Genomic DNA, 21206 nt, shown 5'->3' on the forward strand with positions numbered 1-21206 from the left:
AGGCAACTGCATCTGATCTAATGAAATCTCCTGACCTTCACCATTGTTGTGGATGCAGGTTTTGCTCAGTAGGATTCCATCCAAACTAATTAACCACATGCAGAGAGGTTGTATGCCTCTCTCTACAGGCTTGCTTGCTCTCTGCTGCTTCTCTCTGGGGCCCTTCCTTTGTTATCCCCTGTGGACTGGGGGCTTCTCAGTAATAAACAAAGACAGTCATGCCTTTTGGCTTATTTAATGGAATCAGAATGATGATGATATTTACAGAAATCAGAAATTCAGGGAGGGTATGAACACATTGAGTGTGAGGTACCTGCTGATGGTCAATGGAACTGTACCTCTTGAAGGAGGTTCAGGGCCATGAGCTCAGATATTTTGGATGTATACACAATTAGGAGGGATGGAAGCACATGCACAGATGACCCCAAAGGAGACATGCCTCACTTGGTGTATGACCCATAGAAGATGTTCCTTAAATCTTGGCTAAAGACATGAATGATAGGATAGCTACTACCTGGTTCCAGAGTCTGTAACCAAGTCCTTTACAATCAGCTTCTACTGAACTTGCACTACTGTTGTCATTAGGCCTTTTTACAGACAAGACAGTCCACACCCTTAGTTGGTGAGGTGGTGCAAATGTTGCCAAAGTGGAGCCTCAGCCCTTGACCACAGGGCTGCACTGCTGCAGGGCCGAGTCTCTTTCGACTTCTATGCATGGACCAAAGTGCCCTCTTCTTGCACTCTGCCCAATATGTGTGTTAGGGATTCTCTCTTCATCTTTTCATAAATCCTTGCCAGGTCTCTTGGTGCAGTTCAAAAGCCTCAGTGTCCCCAGCCCACCACATCCCCTTTTGTTTTAGCTGCACTCTTGCTTCTTCATCCTGCTCTTGTTGCTTTGGATCTGAACACACAGATCCCAACACACAGTTGGGCTTCTGCTTCCACTGCTAACTACTCATTGACTTCAAACAAGTTACTTAAATTAACTGCTGTAGTGAAATGGCACATGGAGAGCATACTTTCAGTGGGGAGAGCATACTTTCAGTGGGGATTTTTTTTGCCATTTACTCTAAATAAATTGTGAATGATTTAAATTGTGACTTCACATTTATCGTCTGATTCACCTGTGAGTTTCTAAGATGCTGGCACTGTGAGTCACAAATTTGATTTGAATTGGATATATCCTATTACTGATTTCCTTCCCTCCCTCCCTCTCTCCCTCTGCCTTCTGCTGTTTGTGATTTGACCAGCTTCTGCCAGCATGTATGGGTCCTGAGGTTCAAGGTCAAGTTACATTCATCTTTGCATATTATGAGCATTCTATTGACCAACCTGCTGAGAACCAGGTGGCCTTAGATTTATACCAATTAAATGAAATATGGAGTATGTTTGATGGATGCTGTTGTTATGACCTCATTGGGTGGTTGAGGCAAAAGAAATGTAATGTGGGGAGAATCATAAAACATTAATCTTTCTTTCTTCTTCTTTTTTTTTTTTTTTAAAGGTGTTTTTGATGCTTTTGCAAGACTCCAGTAAGAAATCTCATATTGCTCCAGGGACCCACTTACAGCCTCAGAACCAGAGACCCACTGGACCTTCTTCTTCGTATTGTAAGTGAAGAGTGGTGTTTTGTTTTGGCTTGTTTGTTTATTTAGTTATTTATTTTATTTTATATTTCAGTTAGAAGAACAATGCCTTTGACCTTACATACCATCCTTTGTTTGAAAATTGGAGTAACCAGAGCCTATGGGACTAGATAGGGAGGGGGACTTAAGTGAATAGAGATCAAACATTAAAAGCTTAGAGTTTTGTCTGATTTGAAACCGACAACTGTGTGTTTATGAAGCAATTTGATCTTTTCTGCAGAACTTATATCAGAAATTTCTCAGTATATATGGTTAGAATAAGGAGCACTGTTCATCTTGCTTTACCTTCATGACAAATTGACCAATGCAGTCTGTATTTGTGGCAGGCCTATGTGTGCAGGAACTTTGTGGGTAATGGGTTTAAGAAACTACAAATGTATGCTTTGTGTTCATGGAGAGTGTCCACTTCAGATAAAAATGGTTCTCACTTTTGTTTGCAGACTTCCTTATGTATAGGTCTTAAGGATGACTGGACAGAATCAAGATTTGGTTTCTAAGCGTGAGACTGTAGTTCTGATTCAATCCAATTCCAAGCAGACTTACTAGCAACAAGTTACCAAAGAGGACAGGGCTCTAGGGACTGGAGAGTTAAAAGACTTGGAGCCTCTCTTTAAAGACATCAGACATGGGATACAGATCCATGAATAAATCACTGGAATAAGTATGTTAAAATGTTTTTATCCTGGTGCATTGCACATGCCTATAATCCCAGCAGCTGGAGAAGCTGAGGCAGGTAGATGCAAGTTCAAAGCCAGCCTCAGCAATTTAGCAAGGCCCTAAGCAACTTAGCAAGACCTTCTTTCAAAATAAAAAATAAAAAAGAGCTCAGGATGGGGCTCAGTGGTTAAGCATCACTGCATTCAATCTCTGGTACCCCCCCAAATGTTTTTAATAGATATTTAATGTGTTCTCTCCAATACTGTATGAGTGAAATAATTGCTATTTTCCTTGGTAGCTCTCATTATTGTCACATTTTTAAAACTATGTATTTTAATAATTAAAATAGGTGCTTAATAGTTTTCATTATGGTTTTAGTTTGCATTTTCCCAATGATTATTGTGACTAGCATATCTTTTTTCCTTTATAACAGTTTTCTTGAGATATACTTCACATGTTCCACGGTTCATTCATTTCAAGTGTGCAATTTAGTGGCCTTCACAGTTTTGCATCCATAACCACAATCTGCCTTAGACCATTTTCATTACTGTAAAAAGAACCCCCATGTCACTTGGGCATCGCTGTACAATATGCCTGTCCCCTGCAGCCTTAGGAAACCTCATCCTTCATATTCCTATAGGCTTACCTATTCTGGAAACTTTATATAAATGTAATTATATGTGTTCTTTGGGACTTGCTTCTTTCATTCAGCATATTTTTTTTTCAAAGTTTACTCACATTGTAGCACATATCACTCAGTACTTCATTTCTTTTGATTGCCAAATATTGTTCTATTATAGCACATTTTGTTGGTCTGTTCAGGAGTTGATGGGTATTTGGTTTGTTTCCAATTTTTTACTATTAAAGATATGTTGTTTTGAACATTTGTGTACAAAATTTTTGTGGACCTGTGTTTTCTCTGATGTGGACATATAGGAGTACAATTGCTTGGTCATATTTAAACCATTTGGGGAACTGACAGGTTGTTATCTAGAGTGTCTACACCTAATATTTCCAGCAGAAGTATAAGGATTCTGATTTTTCTATGTGCTCACTAAAACTAATAATTAATAATGTTGAATCTCTTTTCATGTGTTTGTTGGCATTAACACACCTTTAAAGAAATGTCTAATTGAATTCTTTGTTCATTTTTGAATGAGGTCATAGTTTTTGCTTGTTTTTGTTGTTTAGACATAGGAGTTATTTATTTGTTCAGGATATCAATCCCAGTGTATTCAGTTGTTTGAAGAGGAGCAACTTATTTTCGTTTGTTATTTATGCTTCTTCTAAATGCTGTTTAATTCTCTGTGTCTTTCTTGGTGTTCTGTTGGGTTGTTATCTCCACATTGGAGGTGGGCATTGAAGCTTCCTATTATTCATGTAGAACTGTCTATTTTTATCTCCATTTCTTTCAGTGTTTGCTTACTATGACTGGGAGCTCTTGTATTTGGCTCCTATGTGTTTATAATTGTTATATCCTCTTGGTGAATTGATTCTTCTTATGACAGGGTCACCTTAACATTCTTCTTTGTCTCTTGCTATTGCTTTCTACTTATCCTATTTGGTATGATTTAGTATGGTGATGCTGGCTCTGTTTTGGTTACTATTTGCATGAAGACAGTAATATAGTTTAATCATTTTTTATAATCAGTGCTGCCTGAGGTCCCTGTACAGTCCCCTTCCTTTGAGAGTAAGACCTTGGATATATGATGGCTGTTACTCCCATGACTGGACATCAATCTATACCTTTGATTAGAGAGTTTTATCTATATAAAGCAATTCTGGATAGGTAGCCCTTCTTTTGCATTTTGCCATTTGTTTTCAGTGTGCATTATAGCATGTCATTGCTCTTTACTTACATAGCTTTCCTGTGTTTCTTTGTTTTCATAATGACATGTTTTGGTTCTGTTCTCATTTGCTTTTATGTGTATTTTATAAATATCTTATTTGTGGTTAGCAAGGGGATTAGATACAATATCCTAAAGTTATAAGAATCTAACTTAATGGTAACTTAACTTCAGTTGCATACAAAAACTTTGCATCTCTACTCCACCCACATAAATTGCTGGTGTCAGAAGTATGCATAGTATATGTAAATTATATATATATTATGTAAATTATTATCTATATGTTATGTGTTTATTAACATAGACATAGTTTTTTTTATGATCTGGGCTTTATTTTCTTGTAGAAAATAAAAAGCAGAGTACAAAGCAAAATTATGGTAATCATGATTCTCATGTTTGTTCACACATTTGTGTTTCTCATGGAACTTTCCATCTGATGTGTCTGGGAGTTATTGTCTAGTTACTGTCATTTCAGCTTAAAGACTCCCTTTAGCATTATTTATGGAGAACCTCCATTAATAATGTACTTCCTTAGCTTTTGTGAATGTCTAATTTCTCCTTCATTTTTGAAGAATATTTATGTCAGATATAAAAAAAATTAGTTGACTTTTTTATGTCACTAATTATTCGCTGTCTTCTGACATGCAAGTTTTCTCCTAAGATAACTCCTGATAGTCACTCTTTGTACAGGACCAGTCTCTCTTCTCCTGGTATTTTCAAGATTGTCTCTTTTTCTTTGACTTTGATAGTCTGTTTATAATGCCATTTGATGTAGGCCTTTGGGTTTCTAGTGCTTGGAGTTCACTGAGCTCCATGTATTAGAATATCTCTATGTCCTCAAATTTGGAAAAACTTCTGTCTTTATTTCTCTCTCTTCTGTCTCTACAAATTTCAAAATTCATGTATTGGTCCACTTGATATTGTTCCATATGTGCCTTGGGCTCTGTCCACTCTTCTCCATTTTTTTTTTTTTCATTCTGTTCTTCAGACCCAATTATTTCCAGAGACATCCTCATGTTCTTTGATTCTTCTGCCCATTCAAATCTACTTTTGAACTTCTCTAGTGATTTTTTTTCTCAATTTAGTTATTATATCTTTCATTTTCAGAATTTTTCTTTAGTCCTTTTATATATGTTAAAATAGCTTCATCCCTTTACTTAGTTCTCCTTTGGTTTGTACATTGTTTTATTGATTTCCTTTAGTTCTTCATTCATATTTTTCTTTAACTTATTGCAAATATTTAGAAGTTGTTTTAAAATCTTTAGCGTGTGTTTCTCCAGAGATTGCTTCTACACAATATATATTTTTTATTTGGGCTTTTAAATCCTTTAGAAAATATATATTTTTTTAAAAATTTTCTCATTAGCATGAATCAGATTCCCCTATTATTTTTATTCTTGTTTTTTGTTGTGATGATATGAGTTAATGTGTGTGTGTGTGTGTGTGTGTGTGTGTGTAATCATTTGATAAGGACTGGGCATTTAGTGTTTCCCTGAGTCTTGAGATTTTCCTGGGTAAAGGCTTATGGTATTCTTAGTTCTTTTCTGCACATGAATGCTCTCTGGATCTCTACAGATATGTGCTTTTTTTCCCCTTCTGATTTCCTTGACCAGTTTTAAATGTTTTAGATTCTCAAAGAGTCTTAACCTTAGCTTCGTTTCAGAGCCAAATATGTTCTAATATATCTCTTACCTATAATTTCTTGCCTCAGGCTTTCATGTATCTATATACTTTCTTTAGTTTCCTGTCCTGTGGTGTCCACCAATGCCTTCTGTGGATCAAGTCTCTTATCCTAACAATTTTGTTATTCCAGTGCGAATTGTGTGTCATGTTGCCCTCCCTGTGTGAATGTGAGCCCTGCTGCCATTCCTGTATAAATGTGAATCCTGCTGCCCTTCCTGTGAGAACTGTGAGCCTAGTGACCATTTCTGTGTGCACTGTGAGCCCTGCTGCTCTTCCTGTGTGCACTGTGAGCCCTGCTGCCATTCCTGTGTGGATTCTGAGTTTTGCTGCCCTTTCTGTGTGAACTCTGAGTCACACTGGCATGCACCTGTGAACTGTGGATACTGCTTCCTTTCCTGTGTGAACTCTGAGTCCTGTTGCCATTCTCCTGTGAACTCTGAGCAATGCTGTTTTCCTGTATGAACTCTGAATCCAGCAAGACAGATGCCATCCCTGATGAAGTCCCTAGTTAGGCCAGAATTTTGAGAGCAACCTATATTCTGCTCTTCTGCCCCAAAGGAGGGATTCAGGAATTGGGCAGTTACCTCACAATGCCACCAAAACGGAGAAGAGTTATGGCAGAGTCAAATAAAAACACTGAAATATTTCCTACCATTTTGAATATGGTTTTCTTTTCTGTTTTAGGGGATAAGATAGGATAGAAGTTTGCTTGGTTGCTATAAATTTTTGCTTGATTTCTAGAGCTCCTATAAAATCATTTTAGTCAGTTTGCAGTTGTTTATTGGTATCTTTATTGTGAAATTAGAGCCTAGAGCTCCTAATCTGCTGTTTTTCTGACATTCCTCTACTCTGAATTATTTTTAAAGGATGTGTTCTTTTGACTAAATACTCTTATATTTTGAACTTTTGAAAATTGTAGCAAAAGGTCACACAGTTGGCCTTTGTTCTCTGCCATGTTATTTGTGTTAGTGAGCTTCCCATCCCTATAACAAAATGTCTCAGATGAATAAGAGAAAAGGTTTATATTATACCCAATTTTGGAAGTTCCCTTTTGTGTTTGATTGGTCTCATTGCTTTGAGATTGTGGTGAAGAAGCACATCATATCAGGAGCATGTGGCAGAATAAATTCACTCACATCACTAGCTAGGAAGCAAAAGAGGAAGAATAGTGGCTGTGGGTCCCACAGTTCCCTTTGGTGTCACACTTCCAATGATCTAATGACCTCCCACTAAGTTACACCTCCTAAAAGTTCTACTACCTCCCAGTAGCACCATACTGAAGACCAAGCCTTTAACACATGGGCCTATGGGGCACATTCAACATCCAAAGTATAGCACTATTAATAGCTCTTCTTGACTTTTACAACTTTCCTAATTTTTTGAGGCTGAGAATTTTCAATTTTTTTTTTACTTTCTTCTTTTAGTTTTGGTTTTATTCATTTTACTATAAGCATCAAGAAACCAGACAGCTCCTTCAATTCTTGATTTGGAAATTTACTTAGCTAAATTGTAATTTTGTTGCTTACAAATCCTGCTTTCCACACAACTGCAAGGGACAGTTGTGCTAAATTCTTCTATACTACAGATGAGGATATTCTTCCTCCAGTTTCAGATAACATGTTCCTATTTCCTTCTGAGCTTTCTGGTCAGCATCTTTAAAGTTTGTTTTTCTACTAATAGTATTTCCAGGGGAATTTAGACTTTCTTTATCATGCTCTTCGAAATTCTCCCATCCACTGCTCACGCCTTATTTTAAACCACATGTACATTTTTAAGTATTTTTTAATGGCAATTATCTATTTCCACTTAGCAAAATCTATAGTACTTTTCTTTTCCTATTAACAAACTATCATCAACTTAGCAAATTAAAACTATACTCATTTATTGCCTTGTGGTTTCTTTTAACCAGAGGTCTGGTCTGGGCACACACAACGGGGTTCTCTGCTGAGGACCTCACAGGGCTGAAATAAAGATGCTCTCAGATGGTGCTCTCCAGAGCTCAAGTTTCCCAAGCTCATTTTGGTTACTGGAAGAATTTGTCTCCTTGGGGTTACAGAACTGAGGTCTTCATTTTTTTGGTTTGATGCCACTTAAGGCTGTTCTCCGTCCCTAGAAAAAAAACATTTAGGTCTTAACCACACATCCCTCTAAAAACTGGCAATTTCTTCTTCAAAATGAGCAGGAGAGTCTCTGTTTTAATTATTTTAATGGCAGCTGATTAGGGACCTTAATTACACCTGCTCATTCACATCACCTTTGCTATGTGATGTCCAGTCATGGGAGTAACAGCCATCATATATCCACGGTCTTACTCTCAAAGGAAGGGGACTGTACAGGGACCTCAGTCACGGCATGTCACTTTGAACTTGAAGCTACCCAAACCTTATTATAACAAGCTAATCTGAATTTCTTTAACTGAATTCCTCTGCATATTTATTAGCCAGTTGAATTTCCTATTTTGTAATGTTCCTCACTCACTTTTCCCCATGAACTGTATCTTTGTTAATATTAATGTTTAAAATTTATTTTTTTCTAACATAAACTGCAAACATCTTACAGTAAATGACCTAGATCTTAATTATATGACTAGATGACACACAAATATGTAACCCAGATTGAGGTAGGATAATTCCGGCACCTCAGCAGATCCCGTATGTTCCTTCTAAGTCAAACCCCTCCTGTGAGGGACATTCTGTCACTTGAGAGTTATTGAACTTTGTGTAAAAGGAATCATACAATATTTATAGGATTTTTATTTCTTTATATCTTGTCTCTAAAATCCATCCATGTTTATTTCTTATGCAATTTTGATGCAATGATATTCCAATTTATATACTTTAATTTGTCTCTGTGTTCTACATTTTATATGAAAATTTTACTTTAATTGGACATAAATGTTATTTTGTCTTCCAATTCTTGGTATTTTGCCTAAATGTGTAGTTTCTGAGAATTTCTTTTAAGATACATTAGTTAGTGATTTTCATATGTCAGAATAAATTTAAAGGAAGCGAGTTTCTTACAAACATTTTGTCATCATGAAAATTTAGGATAATTTACATTGAAAACTTATTGTCTAAATGTATCCTCTTCATTGTGGCTATACATGTTTGAAAAAAATGATAATTTTATGTTCTGAATTTGGGCAACATTAGGAAAATCTATGTAAATATATTAGAAATAAACATGTGCAAGTAGTTTGTTAAGATTTGGATATGAGGTGTCCCCCAAAAGTTCATGTGTGAGACAATGCAAGAAAGTTCAGAGGAGAAATGATTGGTTCATAGCCTTAACCCACTCATCAAATTAATCCCTGATGGGATTAACTGAGTGGTAACTAGAGGCAGGTGGGGTGTGGTGGGAGGCAGTGGTTCTTTGCGGGCGTGACTATAGGGTATATATTTTGTATCTGGTGAGTGGAGTCTCTCTGCTTCCCAATCATCATGTGAGCCGCTTCCCTTTGCCACACTCTTCCGCCATGATGTTCAGCGTCACCTGGAGCCCTTGGCATATGGAGCTGGCTATATGTGGTCCGACCTCTGAAACTGTGAGCCCATAAATAAACCTTTTCCCCTCTATAATTGTTCTGGTTGGGTCTTTCAGTTGCAGCAGCAAAAAAGCTGACTAAAACATAGTTTTTACTAATGCTATGTGGAAAGAATGGTGTTTTGAATTTAAGAAAGAATACCTGGAAAAGAGAAATTGCAATATTTTCCATTATCATTGTAAAATATGATTAAAAATGTTGTTTTATCTATTCTTCTGATTACACATTTCAGAACTAAAATATCATTTTAGAAAATAAATATTTTATTACTGAATAAGGAGTGAGTGAATTAAAACAAATTTGGTGTGAGATCAGCTGCATTTGCTAATTTTACTACATTCTGCAAAATGCTCATGTAACACTCAACACGAGGCCTATACCTGAGTTCAATATAAGTTCCTTAGTAGGTATGACTTTATCAAAATGTTAGACCAGAATACTGGTGAGGTTGTGTATTAATGTCTTAAAAATGAAGTGATTTAGCTTCTTTTTTCCCCCATATGATTTACACTAGAGAAATCCAATTTTTAGAATAGCCATTAAGAAAAGGCTCCCTGCTCCCGTTGGTGCCCCTGAAGATTACTCTTTTGATATTGATTTCTACTCCTGGCACACCTGCCTGTGGGTACCCCTTCCCTCTACACAGGCCATATGTCTTCCAAAGACTAGCTCTCAAATAACTCAGTGCTTGCTTCTCTGAGAGATTGATGAAGGCTAAATAAAATATAAAATATATACTTTTTAATCATAGGGACCCTAGTAGCTCCATAGAAATGAGTTATGAAGCTTGATGCCTGGGACTGCACATTTGTCCTTGTATCTGTGCTCAGGGTGTGCGAGTCATTTCTTCCTAGAGAAAGACACTATTTATTAGCCCCTAAGTGTATTGGACTCCATGGTGGGTGCCTTACATGTTTTCCATTTTCTCACTTCATCCTCACAGCTAGTTTTGAAAGAAGTGTTCCTCTCTGCTTTCTGAATAAGAAGACTGAGGTTTAGAGTTGTTATCTAACTTGTCCAAATCCTCAGCGTTTCCAATATGAAACTCCATACGAGTTCAGGCAATCAAAACTGCCATGGCAGTCTCAGGAGAGCTTTTATCCTTTTTAAAAAAGGCTTTCCCAATAAACTAATGTTTATTATGATATTTAAATATGCAAAGATAATTGTATTAACTAGTTGGCTTCTAGAAAAATAATAGTTTCCCTCATGAGGATGATGACCTGGAGAGTTTGCTTAAATACATTACTGAGCTGCACTTTTCAATTATCTGACTCAATAGGTCAGAGATGGGACATGAGAACTTGCATTTTTGACAAGCTCTTAGGTGATGCTGTTGATACATGTTCCACACCTTGAAATCTACTGGCTTTGTGTGAGAGAAGGATAATTTATTTAGCACAATAAATTATGTCTGTATTCTCTCTTTTTTAAAAAATACTTTTTTTGGTGTTGTAGATGGACACAATACTTTTATTTTATTTGTTTATTTTTATGTGGTGCCAGGGATTGAACCCAGTGCCTCACCCATGCTAGGCAAGCACTCTACCACTGAGCCACAACCCTAGCCCTGTATTCTCTCTTTATACTGCTTTCTAATAGGGTACTTGTGTTATGGACAGGGAGCACTGTGTTCCCCCCAAATTCGTATGTTGAAGTTCTAACCTTCAGTACATCAGCATGAGATTGCATTTTGAAAATATGACTTTTAAGAAGGTAATTAATGTTAAATGAGGTCACTAAGGTGGGTTCTAGTCCACCAATTGATTTCCTCATAAGAGAGGAGGAGATTAAGTCATTATCAAATGCAAAGGGATGCCCATCTGAAGATTCATGGAGAAGATGGCTTTTACAAGCCAAGAACAAGGGTCTGCTGACATCTTGATCTTGGATTTTCAACCTCCAAAACAGACAATAAATGTCCATTGTTTAAACTGTGCAGTCTTTAGGGCTTTATGATAGCAGGCTGTGCAGATTCACACACCTGGGCAAGTCCTTTCCTCCTTGAACTTGCACTTGCACCATGTGGGTGCCATTCTACTTGAACTAGAGTAAAAGCTGTTTCATGAGAGCTAGTCCATTGCATAGCATTCTTCTGGCCTCTGTTCAAAAGTTACCTCTTCTGGTTGTCTTTCTTAACCTTCCTGGACAAAGTTATCCACCCTTTTCTTCTTGTTCCTCCCATACTTAACTTGTGCTTCTTCTATAGGAGTGACCTTGTGGGTTTTGTTGTGGTGGTGGTTATTTATTGCATGGTTTTCATTCTCTTCCAGTAGACAGTGTTTTTTACCATCTACTATTTGCCGGCTGTTTAATAGATTCTCAGTTACAAGAAACCCCATAGTGTCTCCCTTGTCAACTCCTCCGACCTTGTCAACTCATCCTCACTTTCTGAGCAGTTTCCTCCTCTTCCTCCCAGGGGAAAGCTCTCCCTGAACTCTAAGATGCCCACTTCTGTGTCCTCTGAATACTCCTCAGTTCACCTTCTACATTGTCACTTGCACACTAAGTTCCACAAGGCTCAGCCAGTCCTAGACACTCTTCTCTACTTACTCTGCAGTCTTCTCATAGGCTGTTTTGTCCCAACCAAGGCTTCCTCATTCCTGGGCCCCTGCCACTGACATATCTACAGTCAGCTTAGATGGCTTCTTTGGGCTGTGATTGCCTCTTAGCATTTCCAGATCAGCATGTTTAACCCCAATTCATGCTTCTCACCCATACACCTCTTTTCTCTCTCATTGTTCTTAGTGTGAGAGAATATTGTCATTCTCTACCTAGTTTGCATGCAAGAATGCTAGGGTTGTTCATGAACCTTTTACTCTCCTCCTTCAAATACAGTCATCTCTAAATTCCATTAGTGTGTTCTCTATACTGCAATCAGAAACTTCTTCAAAATTAAGTATTTGCTTACATTATTCTCTCAAAAATGTCGGATATTCTGTCTTCCTGGATCCAAATCAGAAACTCTTAAGATAATAATATATGGCCAGGATCCCCCTCCCGACCCCTGCACCTCTTCCTACTCCTTGGACAGATGGAGCTCTGTCTTATCCCCAGAGTCTTCAAAACTGCTCCTCTCTTTTCGCCCAAAGGCTCTCTCCTTTTTCCCTTTTCTCCAAGATAATCCCCGTTTATTCTTCAGTGCATGATTTAAATACATGTCCCTTTTGCAAAGAGTCTTCTTCAACTTACCAGATGGGGAAGATTACTCCTATAAGTGCCCAGGTTCACTCTTATCCTTCACAACACCTGTGACAGGTTGCATTTAAGTAGTTAATTGTGCTTGCCCTTTAGAAGAGTGCAAGCTCAAGAGGACAGAACCTGGAGTCGTTCTATTTATTGCTGTACTTCTAGCACTGAATACAGAGCCTTTTCCTAATATGCAGGAAATGCTTGTTCCTCACCTAACTGAGGTGATGGTAGATGGCCATGCATGTGAAGGTGGGTAGTGATGATGAGGCCTTACCTGGGTTTCCCTTTTTTAGGGCTTCTAATATGCACGGTTCAGGGCATGCATCTGGCCTTTGGAGGAGCTCACCACATGCTCCGTCCCACCTGAAGGATGAACAGCTTCACAGCACCAGCCACATTGATGGACCATCTCTGAATACTATGTTCATGACATGGTTAAAAAAGAGAAGGGACCTTTTCAAAGAAGATTTTAAAAACACCTGGGTACTTATTAAAATAGCATGTTCTTAGACCTAACTTTCACTATTTTTGATTCTGAAGATGTGAGCATTTGTAGTTTTTAACAAGCACCTCAAATCCCTATAATTTAGATGGCCTGTGGTTACTACTATTAAAAAAAAAACACCCTATTTGATTCCTTTTAAGCTTAAAGTTCAGGTGAAAGATCACGAATCCATGTAATATTGGGAATCTTGGAAACATAGTTATTTTCTTTATATGTCATAGCTGTGGCTTTTTTTTTTTTTTAATGAAGCCTTATCTCCCCATGTGAGAGCTGAGATTGCATTTAGATTTAAATTTTCAGCTCTATGGCTTGTCAGTACCACTTTACATAAAGTTCTTTTCTTTTTTTTTCTCCCCCACAATTTAATCCTCTGTATTTCCTTCCTAATTACTACTACTTCTGATGGAAAGCAATTTGGGCAGTGATTAATTTGAGGGGTCTGCAACCTCTCCTTTACTTTTTAAGACAATCTGTTTGCACAGCCCATTCTACATGGAGCCGCCTTAATTTTCCTGCCTCTTCAAAGAGCTATTCCAAATTCTGTGTCTTCTGGGCTTCACTATCATGTTCAAACCAGAGTGCTGTCTTCTCTTTTTTGTGCACATTTCATTGAACTTAAAAAAAACAAAACCAAAAACCAAAACCCACTGTCCCTGTAAAGCAAGGTGGGGAGGAAACATGCTGCTGCCAATTACACATGCCAAAGAAGGTTTGTTTTCCACGTTAGCTAAAATCAGCAGAGAGCTAACGGCAGGGTGCTCTGTAGAAAAGAGTCTGCCAAAATGAAATGGAATTGAAATTGACTTGGGCAGGATAAATGCTGGTGGCAGGTGCCAGGAAGCAGCAACTTCTGTCAGGGGCAGTGGGAAGTCAAGAGAGTGTGTAAAGCTGTCATTTCTTGCATCCATGCCGATCAGAGTTGCCAAGGAAAACTCCTAAGGCTGGTGATGAATAGGTTCAGCCCTTATTTCCTGAATTGGAATATCATGTTTGTGTGACATATTTAACAAGGATGGGCTTCACTCATCATAAGGGTAGTCATTGCCTCAAAAGGGGCAACTGGGGAAATTCAGATGGGAGTAGTCCCAGGCAACCTTCACTGACATTTCTATGTCTGAAAAGTTAAAATAACAGGGTCCTTGAGAGCTTCTTCAAGCCCTCCTCTATACTCTCTTTCACTGGAGTCAAGGAGAACCGAGCAGGGCATCCCATGCTGGCTACTGTTTGAGTATACCCTTGTTCAAAATACTTTGGACCCAAGTGTTTCAGGTTTCAGATTTGGGTTATTTGCATATACCTAATAAGACACCATGGGTATGGACCCAAGCCTAAACGTGAAGTTCATTTATGTTTCGTATATACCTTATGTACATAGGCCAGAGGTGATTTTATACTATATTTTAAATTATTTCATTCATGAAGCAAAGTTTCTTGATATGGCATTTTTCTATGGATAGCATCATATTGGTGCACAGAAGGTTTTGTATTTTGAACAAGTTCAGAATTTGGATTTTGAATTAGGGTTGCTCAACCTGTATCTTAATTCCATTCTTGTCCCTAGCTCCTTAAATATCATCTTCTAGTAAATAGAGATGCCTTGGAATAGTATGAGGAACAGCTGTATTTATTTCTCTGAAGACTATACTACTAATGTGTAACTTTGCTTTGTCAACTACTTTAACTTCATTGTTTTCATACTGAAAATGATATTGAAATGGAGCCACTGTTGGAAACTTCTCTTCTCAATCACCTTCTTCAGTCTAACCTTCACATTTGAATCCCCCAAGGCTCAGTCAATCCTACTTTTCTTCTCTTCTGTATTCAAAATGCTAGTCCATAATATTTAAAGTGAAAAACTAAATCTACATACACCAACTTGAATAAATCTTGAAAATATGTTAAATGAACAAAGGTTTTGATATGCTACTCATTGTATCCTATATATATGAGTTATTTTTTTTATTTATTTATCACAGTGTTACGTATGCACCCAGTAGGTAGAATTGTCAAAGCTGAGGGTGGAATAAAGAGGTTAAAGGAACTGGAAGAAATGCATAGGAGGTATTAAGTTTTTGGAATAGGAGAAGAATGGACCTAGGAGAAATGAAAGCCTCCGCTAAATCATGTGATAAAAAGAACTGAATCTAATTCTTGGTCAATATCCATCCATTCACTCAATCATCAGACCCTACTGAACATCTTATTTGGGCCACTGGAGGGTGTGCTTGAAGCTGAAGATAGAATGAACTAAGCTCAATCCTTCCCAGTTACAAGAACCTCCTCACCAGTGAAGATGGCAGATATATTGAAGGTGATGGAAATAGGAAGGGAGAGGAACATAGGTCTCAGGTCCAGGTGATTTTTCTTCTCTTTTAGCTATGTTTGTTGGCCCTCACTATGTTCCAGTTGCTACCTGAGAGGCTCTTACTTGCACAATCCTCATAAACTTTCCCGAAATGAACTGTTTGAACAAATTGTCAAAGAGACAGGGCCCTAGCTGAGATCATAATTGGGGTACAGCCGACATACCCCTAACAACGCTTCCCTATCCGCCAATCAGAACTGTGAAGGGAGCTCAGGCTTGGAGATGCAAGCCATTTAGAGACTGTGGGAAGACCTGCGTTTGGTGCATTTCAGGAAAAAAACCAAACTCAGCACTTTGGTGACTTGCTTAGGTGGTGGAAGTGCTTACTGACTCTGCTGGGGCTGCACCTGGTGCCCTGAGGGTCAAGTCACTGTTCAAGGCAGGCGTCCTCAAAGGAGTTTCAGCAACCTTTAAATTATTCAAAAGACGTGGCTGAGTGTAAGGGATGACCCCGTTCCGAAGTGAAATCCTAATTTGATGCCTTTAACATTTTGGCTATTATAATCACGGTGCTTTTCAAAGAATCACATCAATGATACATCAGCTGTATAGCAATTGGGAACTTCAGTGGCATAACATGTAGAGAATGGCTCTTTTATCTGTCTAGTTTTTTTCCTCCCTTTCTTTTTAAAGAAAAATCACCTTTTGAAAAAGCTGTTAAAAGAAAGGAATAGACAAAGTATTGTAAAAGTTGAGTAAGATACAGTTGTAAGATTGTCAATAAAACAATTTAGATAAATATAGCCTTCACTTATTAGCTTCTTTAAAGAAGTAAACATAATTGAGTTAGCTTTTGAAAACTATATTTAATCAAGGTTATAGGGATGTAGCACAATTTTAAAATTTGTCTATGTCTGTCTGTATTACCATGCTTAATGTTTAATTCATGATTATATTTTAAACTTTATGTTGTGTTAGTAAGCAAACAAGTGCCACAAAACAAACATTTTCCTTTTTTTATTCTTTTGTTTTCCTTTTTATTCTGTTTTCCATGTCCTATTTCCTCGACCCCCACCTTATAAGTGGACATGTGATCCCTTATAAGTGGACATGTGATCTTGTTGTTTTTTTCCCCCTTGGGGAAATACAAATAGTATGAATCAGATAATTTATTTATGATTTGTATAAATATCATACAACTATAGATTTTACTGGGACAAAGACTGAAGACTAACACATCTAAGTTTTTTTTTATATATAAGTGGGGAAACTGATGAAAAATTACCTGCCCAAAATATCCAGGACATGTAGGGTAAGTAAGCCAGGGATGGAATGCAGGCATCCTGACTCCTAGTGATAGATTGTGTGGCTTCTCCTGTGAGACATTTATAAAATCATACCCATTTGAAAGAAATCTACTTATTTAGTTAAAATATATTTCCCACAAAACTTACAGCATTATTAAAGTTTCTATACAATTCATTTGATTCTTTTGCACCAGCTCGGTGAGAAACAGATGGAATGATTTATGTCTTTTCATATCAAACAAATGATTTTGAAGTCCAAGGTCATGACTGGAGTGCAGAAAAAAAATGGAACTCATGTTATTCCTTAAGGAGCTTAGCATATTTCTGGCTCATAATCTGTGTCTTTGCAACCAATTCCCTCTATTCTAGGACCCCCTGCACATCCTAGTTATCTTCCCTACCTGTCGGCAAACACCTTTTGACTTTTGAATCCCTGGCTTTGGCAGCCTCTGTGGAGGAGCTTTGTGTGACCTCCACAGCTTACATTCTGCCCACTGGTCAGGTCTAGCTGACAGGCTTTGGGGACCTAGTTGACTCCTATCCAAGACCAGGAGTCTCTCAAGAACTCTCTTCATGTAGCTAACCTGAGGGCCTGCTGAGATGGCTGGATTTAGTAAATACTGTATTTCATTCCTGCAAATTTCTTATTACACAACTTCTCCTGTCTTGGATTTAAGTATAAATGAAGAAGAGGCTTGAACTATATGATTTTAAATATCTGCTTCGGTTTTTAAATTCTGTAAACTCAGGGAACAGAGAATTATACAGTTTCCATCTCATAAGACTATGGTTCATTTCCTGAATAAGTATACAGTCTTTACAAGATAATTATTGATTACAAGATGAATAAATATTCATTGGTTGAAAAAAAACCAGAAAGTTGTGAAGAAGAAAATAAAAATAGCCATAATCTCATCAGACAAATAAATATGAATCTTTAACCAGGGTGAAAAATGTTCATAGAAACACAACTTTTTGAATTGAAATACCTTCTTTATCAAATAGTATACAGAATATGGAAATTAGTTAAAAATAATACTTTGCACTGAATATGTGTGCAACAAAATTTCATTTTTTCTAGTTTAGTATTTGTGTTTTTTATTAATAGCATTAATTTTTTGTAAGATTGTATTTAATATTTTAATCCTTCCTCCTTTCTTGGGTTAATGAATGTTGTTAATGCTTTAGGTAACATACCTCTCCCCATTTTATTGGGGCATCTTCCATATGTATGAATACTTTTTCCAAAAAAATGATATAATCCCATTTGAAATTCCTTATTTACTTACCAAGTTTGCTAAATATCCTTTATTCACTTACCAAACCTGCTAAATATTTAGTGATTCATATATTCCACAGTATGGTTATACAGGCTGAGCATTTCTAATCTGAAATCCGTAATGCTCCAAAACATAATTAAAAAAAAAATCAATAAATTTTTGCTTAAGGAGTTTCCCATTGTGATTCCTTTGTGTCCATCACAAGGATGCCCTTTTTAAAAGAACTGATGCTTCTCTAGTTGTCCCAACAATCCACCACTCTTTTCCCATTTGAATTATGGAATTCTGATGATTTCACAATTCTCCACCTAGGATATTTCGGATTTAAATTCTTCAAGTAATTAACTTTAGGATCCAAATAGGAGAAAACAGGCAGCTAGAAGCAATGGAAACAAACCCTTATGCTTTGGGAGTAAATGCAACTGCCTGATTCTTATGTGCGGACACCTTCTCTAAACATCAATGAGTTCACATCATATTCTTTCTGTTATCTCACACAGTAGTACAGATATGGGATATGTCAATAAAATAGTTTAACAAACACAGTAAGATATATCTTCAACCCAATGCCTCATTTTCTGAAGATAGCCTTTTCATTTATCAATTAGGTATAATATTCCTGCTTGTATGTATCAAAACTCATACTGAACAATGAGTTCTAGGTTCCAAAAGAGGATTTACTTTTTGCACTATTCTCTAAGTCCAAATTATAAAAAAATATTTGAGTCCTGACATGATGCCATGGTATAAAATTCCATATCTGATCACATGTAATAGGTTACAGACAAAACATAGGTATGCTAAAAATAGGGTATAAAATAACCTTTGGGCTATGTGTAAAACATTCCTATAAATGATGTGTTTAGACTTGGGGTCCATTCTTATCATGTACAAATGAATACCCCCAAATTTGAAAAAAAAAACACATAAATCTGGAATATTTTGTTCTCAATATTTTAGATCAGGGATCCTCAAACTATATTGTAATTTGTTTAATTAATTCCCATGGATTTGACTATTTTCTGTAAGATAAAACAAGTCACTTTGCTTTAGATATTTCATGCATTTATGTTTTTTTTTAAAAAAAATAATACAGGGGGCTGGGATTGTGGTTCAGTGGCAGAGTGCTTGCCTAGCATGTGTGAGGCACTGGGTTCGATTCTCAGCACCACATATAAATAAATAAAATAAAGGTCCAGTGACAACTAAAACAAAAATTGAAAAAAAGTTAATACAACCGATGGTTTGAAATTAAGCAGATTAAAGAAGGTCCGTATCTGTTTCCCATAAATGACTATAGAGATCTCTTCACCTGCAACAGTGTATAAGACCCACTTCCTTAAATCCTCAATAATATAATATTTACTATATGGATGAGTGAGAAAGCCCAATTCTTTCCTTATTCTACAATGTTCACATGCTGGCTATTTTATAGATGTTTTATGAACTGCGTGTTTTGTGTTCTTTGTGTTTGTTTTTCTTTTGGAGTATTCATCTTATTTTTATCCACATGAAAACATTATGTTGGTAATGCTTCATTTTAAAATATTTAGGAACATTTTGGTGAACTTGATAATGTGTACTGTATTCTGAGGTGCCTAGTAAGTCATGAGGTATTAAGGTTTGAAAAACTGTGGCCACCTGACCAAAAAATAAAAACAAAAAGAAAAGGAAAGAAGAAAGGAAGAAAGAAGTAAGTAGGTAGGTAGGTAGATAGGAAGGGGAAAAAAAGACAATAGAAGGAAATAAAAACACAACTTTGGACACATCCCTTAAGTAATTTGATGGTCGGAGTTAATGGGGATGCATAATTGTGGATGTAACTAGAGTCCTTGAATATAATTGTACTCATAAGTCAAATAAGACAATTCACAACAATTTGGTCCAACATTTTAATTTTTGTCTGTTAAATTATTCATGCGAATACTTTTATAAGTTTAGCCATGAATATTTGATTGGTGGTGAATTCATAACCATAAACTATCTCAGTCTTTTATTTTTTCTCATTTATACCCAATTAACATATATGAGAAGGTGGAGACAATTTATTATTTTTAATATATGACATACCTTTCTCCACAGACTTATTGAGGCTGTCTGATGAACATTTACTATGACTAGAAGTCAATGCCTGTTTTGGTAGTTTAATAAATGTACCAATAATAATCCTCACTATCCAGAGGGAGAATATTATAAGTCTCTCTTACAACTGAGGAGATGACATTCAAAGAGGTTAAGTAGTTTTCCAGAAGTCACACAGTATGTTGGAGACTAACATTGGATTCACATCTAGGTCAATGTGGATAGAACTTCCTTTATCTGTTCATGATGAGTGAGGCCAATGGAAACATGAACCATCATTCTCTGTCTCTGTTTCCATGCCCATTCCATCATAAGGGCAAATTTGCTGAGTAGATATCCAATAGTTTCTTTCCAATATATGAATAGATATTTACTACCTTTTGCTTGCTGGGCACACTCTCATATGAGAAGGTGTATACTTTGGCAGACTGCTAGGTGGGCGGAGCTGTATTAATTCACTTTTCATTGCTAAGATCAAAATACCTGGAAAATAATAGGAGGGAAAGTTTATTTGGCTCATGGGTTCAGAGATTCAGTCCATGGTCTGCTGACTCCATTGCTCTGAGACCATATGAGGTAGGACATCATGGCCCAAGGGCATGGTAGAGAAACAGTTATCTTCTCATGGTGACCAGGAAGCAGAGAAAGAGAGGAAGTGGCCACTGAGAGGATGAACCCTTTCAGGACACACTCTACCCATCTCCTCCAGCCATACTGCACCTGCCTATAGTTACCACCCAGTTGGTCCATTCAAACTGGGATGGACTGATTAGGTTATGGCTCTCACAACCCAATCATTTGACCTCTGGATATTTCTGCATTAACACAGAAACTGGGGGGAACATCTCATATCCCAACTAGAACAGTGGTCAAGTGTGCGTAATTAGATGTCAAAATCAAGAGATGCTACATTAGGGTTAAGTTGTGGGTTGTGCCCTCTAACAGGTGATGACTTTTGTAGTAGTGAGGGATCACAGGACCCACCAGGGACCTTCCAATTCCTCTTGATTCTGAACAGAATAAGGCATGCTGCTTTATAGGGAAAAACTCCTTAGTCAAAAGGCAGTAAAGACATCACACTGTTATCTCAATAATTACTTTAATAAATCCAGAAAATGGGCAACCCCAAAACATCTCAATTATTTTAACTTGAACCCG

The 21206-nt window shown here is 37.1% G+C and overlaps 1 protein-coding gene and 1 non-coding gene across 2 annotated transcripts in view; one reads left to right on the forward strand and one right to left on the reverse strand.

The window, feature by feature from the left end:
* The window catches only part of Abca13 (ATP binding cassette subfamily A member 13), a 427810-nt gene that overhangs the window by 229302 nt on the left and 177302 nt on the right, over window positions 1–21206 (forward strand). The window contains exon 42 of the mRNA XM_076864534.2: window positions 1505–1610. Coding sequence (XP_076720649.2) covers window positions 1505–1610 — 106 coding nt within the window. The remainder of the gene's footprint in view (window positions 1–1504; window positions 1611–21206) is intronic.
* LOC143384249 (small nucleolar RNA SNORA40) lies at window positions 18579–18707 on the reverse strand. Its single transcript, XR_013089282.2, has one exon. It is a non-coding gene; the product is annotated as a small nucleolar RNA SNORA40 (small nucleolar RNA).

The sequence above is a fragment of the Callospermophilus lateralis genome, chromosome 1 (assembly GCF_048772815.1).
Source record: "Callospermophilus lateralis isolate mCalLat2 chromosome 1, mCalLat2.hap1, whole genome shotgun sequence".
NCBI classification, from domain to species: Eukaryota; Metazoa; Chordata; class Mammalia; order Rodentia; family Sciuridae; genus Callospermophilus; species Callospermophilus lateralis.